This window comes from Pimephales promelas, chromosome 12 (genome assembly GCF_988280905.1).
Source record: "Pimephales promelas chromosome 12, fPimPro1.hap1.1, whole genome shotgun sequence".
Taxonomy (NCBI): Eukaryota; Metazoa; Chordata; class Actinopteri; order Cypriniformes; family Leuciscidae; genus Pimephales; species Pimephales promelas.
In genome coordinates, this window is record NC_142780.1 from 3,939,972 (window position 1) to 3,960,300 (window position 20,329).

General features: G+C 37.2%; 1 protein-coding gene across 3 annotated transcripts; it reads right to left on the reverse strand.

Annotated features, from left to right (window-relative positions):
* Positions 1–570: 570 nt before the first annotated feature.
* On the reverse strand, positions 571–20,046 carry vegfaa (vascular endothelial growth factor Aa). 3 transcript variants are annotated; one of them, XM_039651271.2, is made up of 7 exons: positions 19,298–20,045; positions 17,529–17,571; positions 14,870–15,066; positions 14,462–14,538; positions 13,714–13,746; positions 4,399–4,530; positions 571–1,957 (listed from the first exon to the last, which is right to left on the reverse strand). In XM_039651271.2, exons 1-7 carry the CDS (start codon positions 19,361–19,363, stop codon positions 1,939–1,941), a joined length of 567 nt encoding a protein of 188 aa, XP_039507205.1. In that variant the 5' UTR covers positions 19,364–20,045; the 3' UTR covers positions 571–1,938. The 3 variants fall into 3 exon arrangements, 2 of the variants coding, with proteins under 2 accessions (XP_039507205.1, XP_039507208.1); XR_005618398.2 differs by lacking the exon at positions 571–1,957 and adding an exon at positions 7,630–7,854 and having other exon boundaries at positions 4,394–4,530; XM_039651274.2 differs by lacking the exon at positions 571–1,957 and adding an exon at positions 7,763–7,854 and having other exon boundaries at positions 4,394–4,530; positions 19,298–20,046.
* Between the last annotated feature and the right edge of the window lie 283 nt (positions 20,047–20,329).

Here is a 20,329-nt window from a genome sequence, read left to right on the forward strand (position 1 = left end):
TTTTTTTACATCAGCCATCACGAAAACTTGAAGAATTCAATATCTAGCGTTACCTATTTCTTATAGCTAGCCGGCTCCTGGATGGATGGGGGCGTGTACGCATGCGTGTGCGCGCATAGTGCCGTAAAGCAATTCGTTACCTCGCGAGACCTGAAATCTCACGATACTTCCTAACACTGAGGCCGGCGGGCTGCCGGCCCAAAGTTGCAAGGGTGGTTTTGCGGCTCACAGGCACCAGGGGGTTGTGAGATGATCACCATTCTAAATCAGTAATATAAACATTACAATGACTCCAAAGCAGTTCAGTTAAGGTAAAAAAAGTTACTTAGTTCTGCTTTAAACTTTGCTGTTTTGCTTTAAACTTTGAAACTTTGCATACTATATGTTCTTTATTGCTTTACAGAAACTTAATGTGTCATTTGTGCATTTTTGTGCAAACGTTTTGTCCTTCAGTTAGTAGATAATTCAGGAGTTTTTTTTTCTTCTTCTTTTGAAAAATGTATCAACACTTTGGACACGATGTCAGTGCGTGCAACTGCAAATTGTGGACTGACAAAAGCACTCACCAAACAGAGATCCATTTTTGCTTTAATAAAAAACAATATAATTTGAAAATAAATATGTTTAATAGTTATACTAAAAACACAAAAAGGATGTTAATATTTAACAGCACCAATAAATATATTACTGTGAAAATATAATGAAAATGTGGCTGTACATGGAAAACAAACGAAAAAAGAAGAAGAAATTCTGGCACTTTCACACAAAGAGAATGTTTAGTGTTCTTGTCCGCAGATCACGTGTCTCCACCAAACTGATCGCTGATACAAAAAGGTTGAAATAAACAAAAAAGGCGCTTTCAGGAATGTTGAAGTGTCTCTCTTTTCATTTGTCTTTCGTTCTATAAAAGCCGTCCACAGTTTTTCAGATTGATGACAATGTCGATAGGAAACAAAGCAAAACAATATCAACAATAACACTGCATATAAATAGATCAAATTAAATACACAGAATACTGAACATATTCTAACATTATAAATTAGATGAAGTGAACTACATAAAGGGACATTAGATATGTATATACAGATTGTGTGGTAATGAATCGTTCCTAAAGTTGTGTGCAATATTCTCTTTGGAAAATGTTACGAACCCTAAATATTTGAGTTATCTTTTACTAATGCCGTGAACTGAATGATTCCATTCCTTGGTAAAAGTTTTGTCACGTTTATCCTTTTTTTTTATTATTAATTTGTTTTTTATGTCCATATATACATACATGTAATATCCCTTTAGTATTATCACACCAAGTCCTATAGGATGTTAGTCAGTACAGGTGTCTTTTTGACTAAGACTTCACCCTAGTAAGAGTGACATCACAGAAATAGATAGTTCCGCATTCGTATCCCGTGCCTGGACCCACAGTTCCCAACAGTCTGGAAAGAGTCTTTACTATGTCACTTCCTCTCCTTTGATTGACAGTCTGTAACTGTTCATATAAAGGGGTGGAGGTTATCGTTTGCACCTCTCAGTGAAGGCTTGGACATTCGATCCGAGTCTTTAGACGTGAATCCACAGCCGGATGATCCAGTGAAGCGTTACCTCACCGTGTTCTGTCCAATCACAGGCCCAGGTGCAGTGACACTACAATTTATCCCATTCACACGCCAAGCAGCGTCTTCGTTTACTTGTTTGTAGTAATTCAGGTGATAGCAGCGACACACATTGTCATTTAATATATATAATATATATTCTATATATATTCATATATTAATATCTTAATATACATTAGGATGATATCTCCTGCCCTCATTTCATTCTTTGTCTTTCGTTCAGGGTAGTGTTTGAAGTTCGTCCAGGGAATGCATCCTCGGGTTTAAAAAGTGCTGTGCTGTAAAAAAAAAATTCCTTCATTCAGTGTTCTGCCCAGCGTGCCGCTCATCATCTTGGTTTTTCACATCTGAAAGAGAACAGTGGATTGGTTAGAGATCTGCACAGGGGAAGCTAAGCCAATATATGTCAAGGAAAGCCAACCCAAAACCCCACAACCAACCAGGGGTGCGTTTCCCGAAAGCATCGTTAGCCAACTATGGTCGCAAGTTCCGTCGTTATCTGCATAGTTTAATGAGTCGGTGTTTCCCGAAACCATCGTTCCAACGAACATAAGCAAGCTGAAATTCAGTAAAACTGGTGCCTTTTATTTAGAATACATACAAATGTAATTTACGTCTTTTCGTTTTTCAAAAGATTTGAAGTAACGTGTCAGAAGAGTGCGCATGTGCGAACGTGCTCTACTATGTAAGAATGAGCCAAATATTGAGTCTGGTAATAAAGCAAAACAACTGAGAACAATTAGAAATAGTCCTCAGATGACATGTCCGTTGTATATATATAAAAATATAGCGTTAATTGGATCTCAAACTGTTTCGTTAAAAGTAGTATTCGTTAAAAGTATTACTCCACCATGTGCGAAACCAACTTGGTTGAACGATAATTTGCGACAATGGGTTTCGGGAAACAGTCGTGACTAGCTAGTTGATTTTTCCAACGATGCATCGTACTATGGTAGTGAAACAGTGAACTACGCCATTGTACGGGAAACGCACCCCTGAGCTAAGCCTGTTCACCTACTATACTTTGTTCACAACAGAATGAATACTCCATGAGCATGACGAATGACTTTATGAAATAATATACCTTAAATGAAAATCAAACGCATCAAAATAAGTGTACTTATTTAAAGCATAAAAAACTTTTATTTTGCACTTTAAGTGGCCCTTTATTTCATTAATATTATATTATCTGCACGTAAACATACTTTTAAGATTAGTAGTCTATCTTGTTTTATTCAGAGTGTGTGTCATGTTATCATATTTAAAGGAGTAGTTCACTTTTTAAAAAAAACTTTTGCTGATAATTTATGTCATCCAAGATTTCCATGTCTTCAGTCGAAAAGAAATTAAGGTTTTTGATGAAAACATTCCAGGATTTTCTCCATATAATGGACTTCAATGGGAACCAAACGGTTCAAGGTTCAAAAGAGAGTTTCAGTGCAAACTGCAAACTATTTAAAGGGCTTTAAATGATTCCAGACGATGAATAAGGGTCTTATCAAGTGAAACGATCGCTCGTCTTATAAATAAATATCAAAGTTTACGTTTTATAAGCTCAAATGGTCGCCTTGCTCTGTTCTGTGATGCGCGTTCATGACTCTCCTGTTTGAACTCGTTCATCAAAATGAACGAATCTTTTTTCGTGTCATTTGGTTCATTCAACGAATGAAATGAATGAGTTGAGCTTATAAAACTTCAACTTTGTTTTGTTTTGTTTAAATGAGCGATCGTTTCACGTCATAAGACACTTATTTATCGTCTGAAATCATTTAAAGCCCTTTGAACAGTTTGCACTGAAACTGTCTTTTGGACCTTGAACCGTTTGGTTCCCATTGAAGTCCATTATATGGAGAAAAATCCTGGAATGTTTTCATCAAAAACCTTAATTTTTTTTCGACTGAAGAAAGAAAGAAATGGACATCTTGGATGACATGGGGTGAGTAAATTATCAGCAAAAGTTTTTTTTTTAAAGTACTCCTACAGTTATTTTGCATCGCTGGGAGTGTGATCATTGTATCGCGTGACACTGTATTTCGTGCAGTGTGCTCTGTTGCATACCGTGATTATGTCGTTATGTAAAAATGTTCAGAGGTTAGACTTTTGGACGGGGTTAAAATTTGGTTTGGGTGGAACAACCACAGGATCAAAGTATGCTGTGATCGCCACTAAACATACCAATAAAATGTGGACAACATGTAGAGAAATGTGCCAGGAACGGCCTCAGAAGATCACACAGTTCAAATTAGTGTGGCAGTTGATGAGAAGCAAACAGCATGGACACGTTTATATTCACATATACTGTATACGCATCTGAAACTTGGCACGTGCTCCAGCCAAATTAACTTCTGACTCATTATGAACATAAAATGGCAATACCTGACATGATAGAATGAATCAGGATGTGTGAATTGCACTTTACAAACACACACACACACATATGCACCATCCCTGCCTGTTGTTTACTCAAGAACACAAAGTCATATTGCTTGTTGACAGAATATATTGTTAATGTCAGCGAATTCAGTCCATTAATCATTTCTATGCTCAACGCCAAGTGTTGACTCCAGAAAACATGTCGTTATTAGTGCGAGGCAGATTCTGACATCAAAGGTTGAATCTCACAGCAATAAACCAGACACACACACACACACACACTACGTCACCCTAAACATGCACATATATAAGAGGGAAAATGCCACAAGTGCTATAAGCATGCAAAGAGAAAGAGCTTCAGATGGGACTGGATGAGAAGATGCGTGTTGCACGTCGTGACAGTTCATAAACAAACCTGCAAGTTCTTTCGTTTAACTCAAGTTGTCTGGACTTGCATTGCAATTGTGTGAATTTGCAGGAGCATTTACAGGTGAGGGGGTCCTGCACATACAAGCGCTTTCTTCTCTCTGAGCAAGGCTCACAGTGGCTGCAAGGGAAGCAGAAAGGAGAGACAGAGAGACATCTAAGCACTAGTGATCTGGACACAGCGCTGGAGTGACGCACACACACACACGCACTCGTCACACACAACCTCCACCGAACCAGACTGCGTCAACTTTTAAAAAATGTGTTTTTTTGTTTGTTTGATTTCAGCTGGTTAGCATTAGTGGCAGAAGGAAAGCTGAGATTGTGTGTGAATTCATCTATTCATTCATCCATCCATCCATCACACACGAGACATGGTGATTAGTGGCAACATTGAATTCAGCTAGGAACAGTTATTGGACTGACACAGATACACATACACTCTTTCACATATACACATCTGAAAGCAGTATGACGCAAAAGCAATGTTTGCAAAAATGGCTTGGCACAGTATAGCAGTACGATGTCGAATCATTTCTAAAGTGGTTTCATGCACAAACACATTATCTAAAGTTGAATTTCATAAAAGTGCATCTACACTTACACTAAAAAAAAAAATACTAAATGATATTTTGCTCTGGTTCAAATCATATATTTTGTTGTGACATTTATCCAAATATTTATTTTCCAAAAACATCCATATAAAGTAAACTTCACGATAAGACAATATCATACAGTACTTACTATATTTTCTTTAAACATAAGCTAAAATGGCACTAAATATAATCATTTTCAGGCTTTCCGCAACTTAATGTCACCATAAACGAAAGTCAAATTAGCTATATGACAGCATATTTTTTTCTTAAGATAAAACTAAACTGTTTGTCAGTGTTTTATTTAGCTTGCTTGTTATAAATAAAAACAATTGTAAAATCTTTTATATTTTTGTGATGTCTCTTCAAACTGTGCATTATATTTTCTGTTATTAAAAAAAAAATCCACAATAATTTCTGCAGGTAGTAAAGCACATCAACACATGTCAAGTGAAAATACTATGTGAACAAAACTATTTTTATTTATTTTATTTTTTATGAGGAGAGTTACTTGCTTAAACTGAACAAAACAGGTTTCAGTTCACCCCAAAAATGAAATTTCTTTCAGTAATTACTCTCTCATGTCGTTCCAAACCCTTAAGACTTTCGTTCATCTTCAGAAACACAAATGAAAATATTTTTGATGAAATCCGAGAGATTTCTGTTCCTCCACTGACAGTCAACGCAACTACAACTTGCATTAAAAAGATCGTAAAACTAATCAAAATTAATCGAGTGGTTTACTCAAAATTTTCTCTTAAAGTTATGTTTTTGGCCTTTTTATTAAGCGAGCTTTTTTCCTCCACAGACGCACGTCGGTAAACTAGGAAATGAACTTGCGCTCCCTGGGCGGGTCGGACTCGGCGCAAAAAGGAGGCGTGTTTCGGCGCAAACAATCCCTGGTGCTATTTTGCAGTTCCAGAAAACAATTGCGCCACTGACCAGAAAAAAACTAGTCTAAAGTCAGTGGCGCGTTGCGCGTAGGGTTGGGTATCGAGAATCGAGTATCGATTGGAACCGAGACTAACTTTTCGTTTTTTCCCGGAATCGTTCAAAAGTAAAAATTTCGATTGCTAGTTTCGATATTCACAGTCCGCCGAACAAGAAGAAACCGCTGAACAAAACCAACGAAGAAGCGTCTACCGGAAGTGTTGGCGAACATGAGTAGCTTACGTCGACGATCCAAAGTGTGGCTTCACTTTTCTAAAAATAACGAAATCTCGGCAAAATGCAAAATTTGTGACAAAAGGAGTATTTTTACAGAAGGAGTATTTCCTTCAGAAAGGCCGTTGGTTAGCAAGGTTAGCTAAACTTTTTTGACCCTGCCTCTTAAAAGAATCGGAATCGAGAATCGTTAGGAACCGGAATCGAAACAAGGAATCGCAATCGGAATCAGAATCGTTCAAATTCAAACGATACCCAACCCTAGTTGCGCGTACATTCAAATGCTATTTTAAGCGCGCATGCTTGGCCATAATGCAAAGTGTGAACATCGCGCATACACTGTAGATGATTCTCTCATCTACACAGATGCATTTTACTTTTTGCAAATGATACATTATTATAAGGAAAAAATATATAAACATGAGGGAAATCATTGTTGTGTCCATGACGATGGGAAAAATAGGCAAAAAGCGAGAACATTGATCTCCTCGGCTGTGAACCGATTGAGAGGTGCGTCTGGTAAATCCGCCGTTATAATAGTATTGCGCCATGGAACAAGCGCACCTCGTTCATCACGCTCTTAAAGGGAATGTGATATGACGCTCTTATTGGTTTATTTCCGTTACGCCCAAATCACACCTATGAATAATGAAGCTACTCCAAACCAACCCCTTTTAGATTTGCGCCAGTCCAAGAGGAATTTATCCCGCCAGGAATATAGCAACAGCACCCAAGACCCACCCACAAAGTTACTTGCATTTTGCATTTCAGATCGGTAAAATAGGGCCCTTAATCACTTTATATGACGAACAGATTTGGTTTAGGCTTTTATTCAAATATATACATCATCAATGCACACATACGATTATGTGAATGAAAGCTGAAACATACTTGCTTGATGTGCGAGAACCAATGAGGTTCATTCTCGTGTTACGCATCACGTTTGAGCTTCAGCAAGAACCAATGAGGTTCGTTCTCGTGCTTCAAGCAGGTTCGGTTGAACTTCCGTTAATGTTTGCTGATCAATGTTTATTTGTGAATAAACACCTAAATTAAATCTGTTCATCATATAAAGAGATCGCGTCTCACGAAAATTCAGACGAAACCGCTCAATTTATATGAATTCGTTTTACACTCTCTATTTGTGGTAGTTGCGTAGACTGTCAATTGAGGGACAGAAAGCTCATTAAAAAAATCTTCATTCGTCATCAACGAAAGTCTCGCGGATTTGGAAGAACACGAGGGAGAGTAATTATTGACAGTGAACTATCCCTTTAACTTGTTTCAGTGTAGTGCAGACAAACGCTCATCTCCAAGAGATTCAAGCTTCTGCTGTCAGAAACCACCAAAGTCAAAGGGGCTGGAATACAGGTGAGGATCACATGAGCGTGGCGTCATCCCAGCTGTGGCAGCAGATTAGTATGATAATGACAGAGACAGCCATGCAACCACTGTTTATTTACCTTTGGTTGCTTTCGTCTTTGCGGGCCTTGGGCCAACAGTGTGAATTTGAGTACAAATAAATGCAGACTGAGTGAGATTACAAAGTGCAAACAAACTGCCCTGAAATAAAGCCAATGACTGAGAGCAAAATACTGCTCGAGCGCAGGTGAGCCGAGGCGTTGAGATCGCCCGTATCTCCCTCTCTCGCTCTCTTTCGGCTTTTAACCCTTCCCACTCTGGGTTTTCTGCAAAAAAAAGGAAAATAACGCAAGAATAGAACATCTAAATGAAGTTTCCAACAGTCATGCTGAGAAAGATCTCTCAGCACAAGGGATGTCAAAAGTACAGACATAAAAAAGTCTTTGATTTCTGTTTAATAGATTTTTTTTTATGTTTACCCTCGCTAATGTTCAAAACTATTTTTTAGTTTTAGGTTTTTCAGTCAGCACGGAGGCTGACAGTAAAGAGACAATGTTACAAACTGTCACAACTGTTTTCAATAATAATCCGACATGCAGCAAATCCCGATATTGTAATGATTTCTGAAGGATCATGTGACACTGAATACTGGAGTAATGATGCTGAAAATACAGCTTTTGATTGTAAATTACATTTTAAAATATATTATAAGAGAATTTCTTTCTGTATTTGTAATCAGATAAACACAGCCTTGGTGAAATCTTACAGTCCCCAAACTTTTGAACGGTAGAGTAAATATATTTATATTAACATTTAAAATAAAGTAGTACACATATTCATTGTTCATTTTTGCTGAATACTATCAATCGTGAAACTGGACCGGTGTAAGCACTGACTACTGACATTTTGCAATTGTGACAACCCTAATCACTACCAATTAAAGCGAGAAGCAGCGTGTCAAGGACAGACGCTAGTCCATATAAGCAGCTGAATAGTTTGAGCCGTAGCATGTGTGTGTGTGTGTGTGAGGAGCTTAGGAGGTAAGGATCGAAGTACAAGGAGCTGAACTTGAGCTTGTGAATCAGAACCCAGAGTCGCTGGATTCCCCGCCCCCGCTTGCCTACGTGCTGAGAGACAGCGTCAGCATTTAGCCCCATTCAACGGATTTCATTTAGCCTTCTCAGCTAACCCAATCCATCTCTGTACGCTCACATTAACTTAGCCAGTTGCAGAAATACACAAAGCCGCCGCACATCCAATTAAACGGGGTGCGTTCCTTGATCTGAACGTACCGTTGGACACTTGAAGCGTGAATGCCATTCCTTTAGACACGAAATATTAGAGCAAAATCAAATGCTGAAAGAGTATCAAACTCTACCTTTACTTTCTGAGCCAAATTTAAATGACACTTGACATTTTAAACAAAAAATGAGCTGAATAATGACATAATCTTCTGTTTTATAGCTGAACTGAAGCTATAAAGCTATACTGTTTCATAATGAGTGAACTTTTGAACTGAACTAAATGGTTACTAAACTGAATAACCACACGAGTGTCCTTCTACAGATGATTTGAATGTGTTTCATCCTTAAAAAAAAGTGTTCAGTTCACTTAATCATTTGAAGGCAACGGGTTTACTCAATTTTTTAAGTAACTAAATTTAATGCTTAATTGAACAAAAATAAGTTGTCAACTTGACAAAACCATATTACTTATTTTTTTCTTTTTATTTCTTTTTTTCTTTTGATAAACCATGAAGTTCACTGTAAAAAAAAATGATTGTTGGTTTAACTTAAGAGTTTTGGAGATTACAGAAAAAAAATAAGTAACCTGGTTGCCTTAAAATTTTAAGAGTTAATACAATGAAGGAGATTAATTTAATCACCATAAACTCAAACTATTATGTTATCTGAACTACTGTACATAAATTATCTAAGTTGATTTGACAAAAGAAAAAATGTTGTGATTACAAATCATGAATATATATATATATTTTTTTTTTACAGTGTTTATTTACTTAATAAATTTAAGGCAACAGTTTACTCTGGGTTTTTTAAGTTATGTTGACGTGACAATTCCATATTATTTATTTATTTATATTTATTTATATTTATTATTTTTAGTTTATTTACTTGATAAATTTAAGGCAACAGTTTACTCTGTTTTTTAAGTTATGTCAACTTGACAATTCCATATTACTTATTTATTTATTTCTATTTATTATTTTTAGTTTATTTACTTAATAAATTTAAGGCAATGGTTTACTCATTTTCTTAAGTTATGTCAACTTGACAATTCCATATTACTTTTTTTTTTTGGTGGGGGATTTACCATGAAGTTTATCTACTTAATAATTTTAAGGCAACGGGTTCGCTCAATTTTTTAAAGTAAATAAAATAATGCTGAATTGAACAAAAATAAGTTATGTCAACTTGACAATTCCATATTACTTCATTTTTAAGTTAAGTTAAGTCAACTGATCACTTTTTATAGTTTTGCATCATTAATTCTGCTACTTTCCGGTTTATTATTATGAAGCCTTTTTATAAACAATTTCTATATTAAAGGTGATGACTTAATACATCTGACATTGTATATTGTGAATATTGTTGGCTCATTGCCAAATTGCTTTTGTTCATCTTTTGTAAGTTTCTTTGGATCAAAGCATCTGCTAAACGCATACATGTAAATGTGTTGCTTGGGTAAAAAAGCCTTCTTTCGCTATTTTCCCCTAAAATGACTGCCATTTGATTTAATATTTCTGTTATGTAACACAATGGACTGGCTTATGTGGCTTCAGATACTTTGGGGGTCTATGTACACACAGATTAAAACACAATAGCACTGAATGAGGTTTGTGAAACAGCTCACAGTAACCAACAATAGCCTCTGTCTCAGGATCACCTACTATTTAAAAGGCTAAAAATAAAAGTGGGTTAACGACAGACACTTGCTACTATGATTAGTATGTGGAAGCAGGCAAGGGTCAGCCCTGAGCAACTGTGGTGTGAGAGTAAGCGGGTGGTCTTCACAGCCACCATCGTACAGCTGCCATAAAGAGCAAAACCTCACCCCAAAAGAAAAACTGAAACCATCCAATAAAAGAGTCTGTTATCAGGTCTCAGGTCAGAGGTCCTTTGAGATATATGCGGAGCAAATTAGGCTTTTACTATGGGCTGTAAAACCCTCAGAGCGGCCAGGAGGAGACATGACAAGCTGCACACTCAACTCTTATGAAACGGATTGTTCTTGCTCTAAAATTAGACCGCACCAGCCACATTTTAAGGCATATTACTAGGGGAATGAACTGTCTATTGTGGTCACGTTCATGCTCCCAAAATCAATCAACCTATCGTGGTTTTATTCTACAACACGTACTTCACATCAGTGTTGTAGTCGAGGCCACCTCACTCGAGTCCGAGTCAAGACCGAGTCCATAGAGAGTCGAGTCCGAGACCAAAGACGGTCGAGTCCGAGTCGAGACCGAGACCAGTGAGGGTTGATTACCTAATTTACTTTTATTTACTCAGAGAAATCCTTTTTTTTTTTTTTTTACTGAATTTACTTGGAGTTTAAAAAATATGATCAGTTTAGGGTAAAACGGCCACATAGTAGGTGGTGTTAAAAGTAATTTTATTACAATTTGTCATGCACAGTTGCGCACTAGAAAATCACCAATCACTGGGCGTGTCAATCAATTTAAAGAAATATTTTACTCACATACATTAATAATCATGAAAAATATTTTTGAATTGAACTCGAGTGGACTCGGGAATAAGTCCGAGTCCTAAAAAAAAAAATGTTCGAATTCCGAGTCCAAATGCACACGAGTCCATGACAAGACCAAGACCATTAAAATATGGTCTCGAGACCGAGTCCGAGTCTCGAGTACTACAACACTGCTTCACATATCGCGTCTTTTAAGTTCGCTATTTTACGTTTACAATAGAAAGCGACGCGCTCATTTTATGATGAAATAATCCCAACTTTTGCGAATTCTGCAATTCTTCCAATCATAGATCCAATGATCCAATCATAGACTCTTACGACTTAAGTATTAGCCTATTTAAATCCAATTTGAATTTTGCCGCACTCTTATTTGTTTTCAGAAAGAAACATGCAAAGAGTGGCCGATTTTGTAGAAATTTGTGAATGGTTGGCAGTGCTATTCCATGAGGATCTGCAAAGCTTTCTGATGACACAGATTCAGCGTGGCTATGCTGATGCAATTGCTTTTTTTTCTTCCGTTTTTCTTTGTGAGACAGGCTGCCATGTTCACCAGATGTCAATCATTAAATTATGAATAGTTATCTCTGCCAGAAAGAGAGATGTATTTGCTATAAAAAGATGTCTAACACAAATAAAAGGAAAAACTGGTTTGGTTTAGGTTGCTGTGTCATGATAAAGTCCTGCTGAAAGCAGCGAGTCTCGAGTTTGTCCTGAGGATTAGGAGGGATTCGGCTGTTTCAGTGGAAGTTGATTTCACTGTTTGGGTGTGAGAACAGTCAAGAGTTTCACTTTATTCGTTATGTTGTGGGGAAACAGGGTTGAGGGTGTGTCGAGGCGTGCTGTGGGAGTCATGACGAGCTGTGCTTGTAGGGATTTTTACGCACTGAATATAAGTCAATATATTTAATGTTCACAATATACGAAAGTAGCAAGCAATTTAGCATTGTTATGATAAGTCCCTTGCAGGTAAAGTCTGCTCACTCGGCGGCCATATTTGGAACGGCTTCGGGCAGCAGTTTCGGGCATCTAAATGAATGAGTTTAATACTCAAATTTAAATAACATATTTAAAATCAGCAACAAAATCTGTCATGAACTGTGCCATAAATGTTGTTTCTTATGCCTTGACTGGACGAGCCGATGTGCATGGGTAGTCATACGCGCGCGTCACAAAACGAACTTTTTTTATTTAAAAAGCGGGACATTGCACTTTCTCTTAAACATAAGTAGTGCATAGTCTAATGTCTTTGATTCACTGTTAATGTGGCAATTATTGCACGCTCACAATTATGTCTGTAAATTACATAGTTGTAATTTTTAATATGTATTCATTCATGTCTTTATAATGCCAGACAGAAGGCGTGCTAATGGTTTAGACTAGACAATGTTATTTTAGTATCATTGATATACCATTATAGTTTTTGCTAATATTTTGGAATTTGCAATGTAGGATTTTATATCATATATATATATATTTTTTATTTATTTATACTTTTAAGTTTTGGTTTATTTATTTTGAGCTATTTTAGTACTTCAATTTAAACTTAAAGAAAAAGAAATATTGACTTAATTAGCTGAAATAAAAAAAGCTTGGTTTTTAATATCTACTTTAAACAGTATATATATATTTGTTTTTATACATATTTTTTATATGGTTTTTAGTTTTAGTTAACAATGAAAACCTCTGGTCTGCATGTAAAGTTTTAAGGATATTCTGGGTGTGATATTCTGCAGAAGTGGCCACGTATGAACACTTTTTGTTTAAAAAACAGTGGCAAGATGACTTTGAAACATTGTGAGCTGGAATTCCTGGAACTTTATATTAGGAATTACATATAAGTGAAAATAAAGTAAACTCGGAGCGCTGTGTGTTTACAAAGTGAACTGCACTGGCGCTGTGGACATCTGAGTTCATTTAGAGTGTTAGCATACGAGGCAAAGTTCCTGTGAACCACCCTAAAATTACTGATAGAACAATAAGCAAATGGGAGGCAGCATTTATGACAATGCAAGCAGCATGAATCTGGCAATGATGGATATATGCACACCCACATCATCTCTGTCCAGGACAGTCTCTCCACTCACACACAGACAGCAAGACAGCTAAAGCTAAACTTACTCTGAGTCATTCGCATAATATAAACTCTGATCCACTGACTAGTCACATTTATCTGAACGACTAGTTCCTACTGGAATACATTGCTAAAAGTACCTCATGATCTCAATTTTTCAAACGAATAGCTAGAGATGTACAGAACACTTGAGCTTTACTGCTAATAGCCTGGCTGCTAAGTGTTAGCCGCTAGCACAGTGTCCAGCTGGCTGCTTCTCATCGCCAGTCAATCAATCACAGTTATATCTGCACCATCTACATGTAAAACCATCCTCACGGCTTGAAATCACCCATAACTGACATAGAAAAATAAAAATAATAATAATGATAATAAACAAACTTACTTTTCTTTCTTTGCTTTGACTTCTGCCTTTGGCCTAAAAAAGACAGACACAGACACAGATTAGAGGTTTAATTCACATTTTATGGTTTAAAGGAATAGTTTCCCAGACTGCAAACTGACATTAAATCAACGTGGAAACGACGTCTCTCATGACATTGAAACAACGTTGATTTTGCTCATCGAATTAACGTTGAACCAACGTCAGACGCGGCATTCTTCAAAGCTTAATGAAAATCGAAAATTGGTTTGCTTTCATAACGTTGAAACAACGCGTTGATTTCAAGTTGATTTTCCGTTAGTTTTGAAAGAATGACGCGTCTGACGTTGGTTCAACGTTAATTCGATGAGCAAAACAATGTCAGATCAACGTTGTTTCGCTGTCATATTTCCACGTTGATTCAATGTCAGTTTGCTATCTGGGTTGCTAAAAATGAATCTTGAGTCACCATTTACTCATCCTTGATCTGTGCTGTTATGTTTTCTGTGGAACACAAATTTTAGAAGAATCTTTGATTACAATCTATTTCCAAATAAATACAAAGAAAAGTCGCAACAGGTTTGATGCCAATGACATTTGGACACAAGACACTTGAGAACTTCGATGTAATTGATGCCCAAAGATGCACCTTTAGAGCTTTTTTGGTCATGATTTCATGTTCCCACAAGAAAAAAATAACAGCACAGCGAACAATAAGTCAGAAAACTTCGATAATACTTTCCATTTTAGAAAGAACGGCTCCTTTACATACCTGCATTCACACTTGGTGTGTTCTGTAAAACTCATTTGAAAATTATGCTGCGATACACGTTGTTTGACTCGCAGTACCTAGACGAACAAACAAAGCACTTAGTGTGTGCATTACATACAATGTGACTATACTGTATTGTGTTTCAATGTGAAAACTGAGGGTTCATGATGTAAAATCACAGCTAAAAGGATTTTTTTTTTACACACTGTTGAATAAATGGCAATGCCAGGCCTCGACCGTGGCCAAGAGCGACATCAACCACATAAACGGGGCGTAAACACAGTGTGCAGTGGTAAACAACATAGCTGACATGCCAGTTAACACCGCCTCACTGTCCCATGTTGGGCAAGCGTGATTTCATAGGAAGCAGGGTGAAGGATTGCACACGCTGGATTGAACCAGTCTCACCTCCATGGTGACGTTGCGGGTCTCTGTAGGCACACACTCGAGCGCTTCGTCGTTGCAGCAGCCGGCGCAGCGCATGAGAACCACACAGGACGGGATGTATGTGTGCTCGATCTCGTCGGGATACTCCTGAATGATGTCTACCAGCAGCTCTCGTGTCTTGCACGCACTCTTCTTATACACATCCAAGAAAGGAATCACTACAGAGCAAGCAAGGCGAAAATGTTCAGTCACTATCATACCATTCTCACACTATTCGTTTTTTTTTTTTTGTTTTTTTTGGTCAAACTAAAGGGATAGTTCACACTAAAAGGAAAGTTTTCTCTTCATTTACTTACACTATATATGAAACCTGCATGCTGTTATTTGGTCTGTGAAACACAAAAAGAGAATCTACTTCAGGCTCTTTTCCATTTAATGACGTTATTTCCATGACCGAGTTTGTTCCTCACACAAACCTATTGGTCAACTTCAGAAGACTTGACCATTGTGGAAAAGAAGTGCCCTTAATCGTACTGGATGTGGTGTTCTTCAAATCTTAAAAGTGTAATAATATTATTGAAATAAAAGGATACTTAAGTGTACTTTATGACTGTTTTGTCATGCTTTGAATAAGTACACTTAATTTGATGTGTTGACTAACATACTAAAGCACAAGTAAAGTTTCTGGAAAATAGTTTTAATTTTAGCGTGTTATTTGATACTCCATCAGTACAAATGTGTAATTACAAATATATTTAAATACAAGAAATACAAGTAAAAATGGCATTACGTTTATTTTCGCTTACCAGTACACTTTTACCATATTTCAAAGACAATACACTGTAAAAAAAATATTGTTGGTTTAACTTAAAAAAGTTAATTGAACTGGAAAAAGTGAGTTAATAAAATAAAGGAGAATGATTTAATCATCAGAAACTCAAAATGATATGTTATCTGAACTAAATAAGTTGATTTGACAAAAGGAAAAAATGTTGCGATTACTAACCATGAAAATATTTTTTTTTTACAGTGTAGTTATGAATAGTTATGAAATTATGGGCTAAGAAAGCACTCTAAAGTTCAGCTAATTGCATTTAATATACATTTAAACTATAATAAATGTATTTAATAGCAACATTACACTTAGTTTGCAGTTAAGTATATTGTTTTAAGTATATTTTATCCATAATAAGTCCCCTTTTTAAAAGCATCCTAAAGTGCACTTCTTTTTCACAAGGGGAAATATAGCACATACGTCATTTTATTTGTATTTGTGTTTTTCTGTCCTTTTTATAGCAAACAGTCATGGTAAATATGAAAAGAGTAGCCTGAAGATTGTTCCCCTTTTGTGTTCCACCTTCAAAATAACAGAATGCAGGTTTGGAATGACATATGAAGCCATTACAACCATTAAAGTCAGATGCATTGCCCCACACCTTCACACAGGCCTGTTCTGCTAATTGGAGACTTTACTTTCCCAAGTGGGCAAAAAAAAGACACGTCACACATGTTGAGGCACACACACACACACACACATCAACATGTTGTAGAATAATGTAATATATGAATGAATAATAGCCTATAAAGAACCTTTGGATTCTTTCTTGTCATTATAGAACCTATTTAAGCATAAAAGTTCCTTTGGAGTTGAGTAAAGAACCCTATGCTTCATATATAGAACCCCTTTTTTCTAAGAGTGTACTCCAGCCCAATCCGCGCACCTCTCGGAGCTGGCTTCCCATCATTCATTCTGACCCCAGTGCCTCATGACCTGCAGACTGCTAGGGAAAAGCATGACCTCAGGCAGTGTGGCGCCAGGCTTTACTGCAGACACCTGACCTCTAATAGAAGCCCACCCCGTGTGAGCGCTCCATGCCACCCATGAATGCAAGAAACCAAACACAACTGTATTTATGATGCTGATTAAGTTAATAATTGCTATGGTGGTACTGTACCAGCCACATTTCACCTAATACCCCTATGACACTTATTCATTTATGGCTATGCTGTTTGTATCACATATCTCTATTTAGCAAAGTGCAAAGTCGCACAGTATCCAGTTAGACTGAAGAAATGTCTCTACAAACTGATTTAATATGTTCAATTAATGCTGACTAAGGAGATCTAAGTTGTGGGAAAGTGATTATGAATAAAAGCAGATGATGTAAAAATAACAACACACGTTCCCTCAGAAACGTAATAGGGACACTATACAAACAACCAGGTCCACTGCTAACAAATAATTGTGACCTTGAGGACAAATCAAGGGTAAATCATGCAGCGTTTTTGTTAATAAACAAACAAAGCCATGGTCAATGACTCCACACAAGGTTGCTCGTGGGTAGAATAATTATTCACTTTGACAATCCTCAGCACAACCTGAGGGTGGGAAATATGTCCCAAATCCTGTGTCCGAGCAAATATTTATGTAAGTTCAGTCTCAGTGTGATATGAATTGTTAGAGGAGAAAGAGTGTTGCGTAACAGAGAAGAACCACACACATACAGTTTTTGAAGGCCTATTATCTGCCTCTCAAGCCTGGGATAAAACCATTTGTGGTTTAAATTTTGCATTGGAATTGTCATTACATATACGTCCTCCAGGTGGTGCTACACCCTTAGCCTGATTTCAAATACATTTTTCAATGTACCAAATACACTACGCTTATAAAGGGACTTACCATCATTTTTGCTCTTTCCCCCTTCTTTGGGTATGTGGGCAGCCTATCGAGACAGAGAAGTGACAGTTATAAGTGACAGATCGCACAGAACAAGTTATAATCTGACTTTTTTTTTTGTACACCACTGAAAGAAACCAATAATAATGCTTGGGAAACTCTCAAAAGGGAACATTTCCTTGAGTTTTGCATAACCAAGCATGATCAGAATCTAGAAAAATTAGTTGCTTATATCAGTAAGGGGTTTGCAGTGGCTCTCAACCTTTTGGCCTCCCATTGGCCAAGAAAATAATCAAAGGCACTGCCATTTAGACTAAGATATTTCCTCTGGAACTGCTGCAATGATGAAAAAGCTGCTTGTTTTCCAGCTTTTAATTAACACAAACTTGCAGTCTCAATAGATAATAAACAATAGTTAATTTCCGATTCCATATTTTTGTATAGTCTATTAATAATAACATTAACCTCTGCTGAGGGGACTAATTAAAAGCAAGAAATATGATGACAGTTTAGGTACAATGTCAGAAAAAAATCTGTAAAAATCAAACTTTTGGGGGTAGGCTTGTCAGTGGGTCAGTGCCTTCAAATGTACACCCACCAATACCCTACTACAACATTGGTATTTTATGCATTATCAATCCTTAAAAAACACATATTAGTACCTTGGTGTACAACCTAATGTAATGAACAAACGTGTGCTACCCACACTAGACTATTTTCAGAATTGTAATTAAGTTAGACTCATTTCAAATAATTATAAGTCATTGAGGTCCCATTGGAAATGGGAGGGGTGGGTGCTGGACTCTTGAGAACCACTTCAGAATAAGAAAGTTTGAATGCGATCTACTTTAGAATGTATTAGACTTTCTTCTCTCATCTTAGTAAGTGAGTCAACTTGTCATTCAGAGGCTTCAGAGAGCCAATGATTCTCCTCCTACAATTCAGAGTCAGACTGTCCTATTTTCCCGCCTACAGATTCGTCTCGCTCGCTCGCGATCGGTTGCTGGTTGGTCGCGTGACTGCAGGTGGTGGACTGGCGCAACAGCTATCGGTGTTGCGTGAGAATCTCTCCGGTTTGCCTCACAGACCATCTGCTTCATATCTAACCATACATTTTTCATACTCAACCAACAAATAAACAAACTAACAACGATAATTTACCTCAAAACGTTCCACGACATCAAATACTACGTGCACTGCCATCATTATTCAAGTAAATGAATTAATAAGGCGGGAGACAAAGAAACGAAGGCACTCAGGTAATATCTTGTAATTATTATCGACAATAAAGCAGTTGCTTATATATTTTTAAAAGTATTAAAGAATCACGAGCACTAGTACAATACATAAAGCAAATGTTTTTACTGAATTCGAAATAAGAAATTCAGATAGATTAAACAAGAACCTCCCGTGTGAAGCACGTAATATAGACCTATAATGTCTCACATAACTGGAAATTTGCATCTATTGAGCAAAGTATTTGCCTTAACTGAGATTAAATCCTCTGAGGACAGGAACAAGACGGGCTGCCACATTGTTTAGGCTATTCCTGACTTGGCAGATATTCGTTAAGAGAAACTAACTTTTAAGCAGGACATTCCACGTGAAACTTCGGGTAACCTAAGTTAGCGTATAAAGGGTGTAATGGCACCGGGCAGATGCATTCAGTCCTCGTGCGTGTAATCTGACCACACATTAATAAAAAAATAAAAAAATAAATAAAAATTTCTATATTATCTCTTTTCAAACTCCCCAAATTGCATAGCCCTTACCTTTACAGCAGACAGATGAAGGAGAGCTGCAAAAAATAATTGTATCGAATAAACAACAAAGTTCATGATTGTAATTCCAGTGGTGTGTTGCGATGAGCGTCACCGAACAGTCTTTGGCTCTCAAAAATATTAAAAGCGAAGCTGTGGAATATGAATGAACCGTATGATATCGTGGGTCAAAATAACAATTCCATTCTGCCCTTCAGGACCGAAGCACCTGCGTCGAATCCGCTAAAATTAACTTATTGAACGGCCCCGCTCCTCCAGAAAATTCAACAATATAAATAATAAGAGTAAAATAAGAGAATAACAAAAGAAATTGGGGGGAAATCCACACTATATTGGTCCTCCGCGTATTTCGCTTTTAAAATCCACAGTATCACGGGAAGTCGACTTTTAATGAATCGAAATCCAAAGCGTCAGATGCAAAACAAAACAACAACAAAAGTTTTGTATACTTCCAAGCGCAACCTCCACTCTGCACGCGCGACTAGGACCAGAGAACGGCTTCTGCGCGTATGATTATCATCAAGAGCAAGACATTACACGTGCCGGTATAAAGTGATCCAATAATGGCAATCCCTGGTTCAAAAGCAGCACACGTTCCCGTCTTTCCTCGTCTTATTTCCGAAATTGTGTTGGCTTTTCTGGTTTCACATCGGTGTGGATGTTATCGCGCAGTACGGGGAGGTCTTGTCACTTTGCGCTCGCTCTGTCTTTCAGCGCGTCTGCTGCTCAATGCTGCAGATCTTGAGAGAATCACTCACATGGGGAGGGCGCTGATTGGCCAGGGCTCAGGCTACGTACATTATGATGCGAAGGGCTTGACTCACTTTTTATGAAGGTGGGAATGGGAAATAAACGCATAATGCCCTTGTGTGGGCTATTCATCTTCATATAGCGTAAAATAGGTTTGACTTATACAAAAGCATTTCAGTTGTATTAGCCTACATTCTCAGAATGTCCTATATTTCCTCATACATCTTCCATTTCGGTTTGTACAGGTTTGAATCACTAAAAGGAAACATGATT

Excerpts from the sequence above, each read along its gene's own strand:
- vegfaa (XM_039651274.2), bottom strand. The coding sequence starts at position 19,363 with ATGAACTTTGTTGTTTATTCGATACAATTATTTTTTGCAGCTCTCCTT. Across the intron at positions 15,067-17,528 it reads GGGAAAGAGCAAAAATGATG|TGATTCCTTTCTTGGATGTG; the intron begins GTAAGTCCCTTT and ends CTTGCTCTGTAG. Across the intron at positions 4,531-7,762 it reads GGCTCACCTGCGCTCGAGCA|CCACTGTGAGCCTTGCTCAG; the intron begins GTATTTTGCTCT and ends CTTCCCTTGCAG.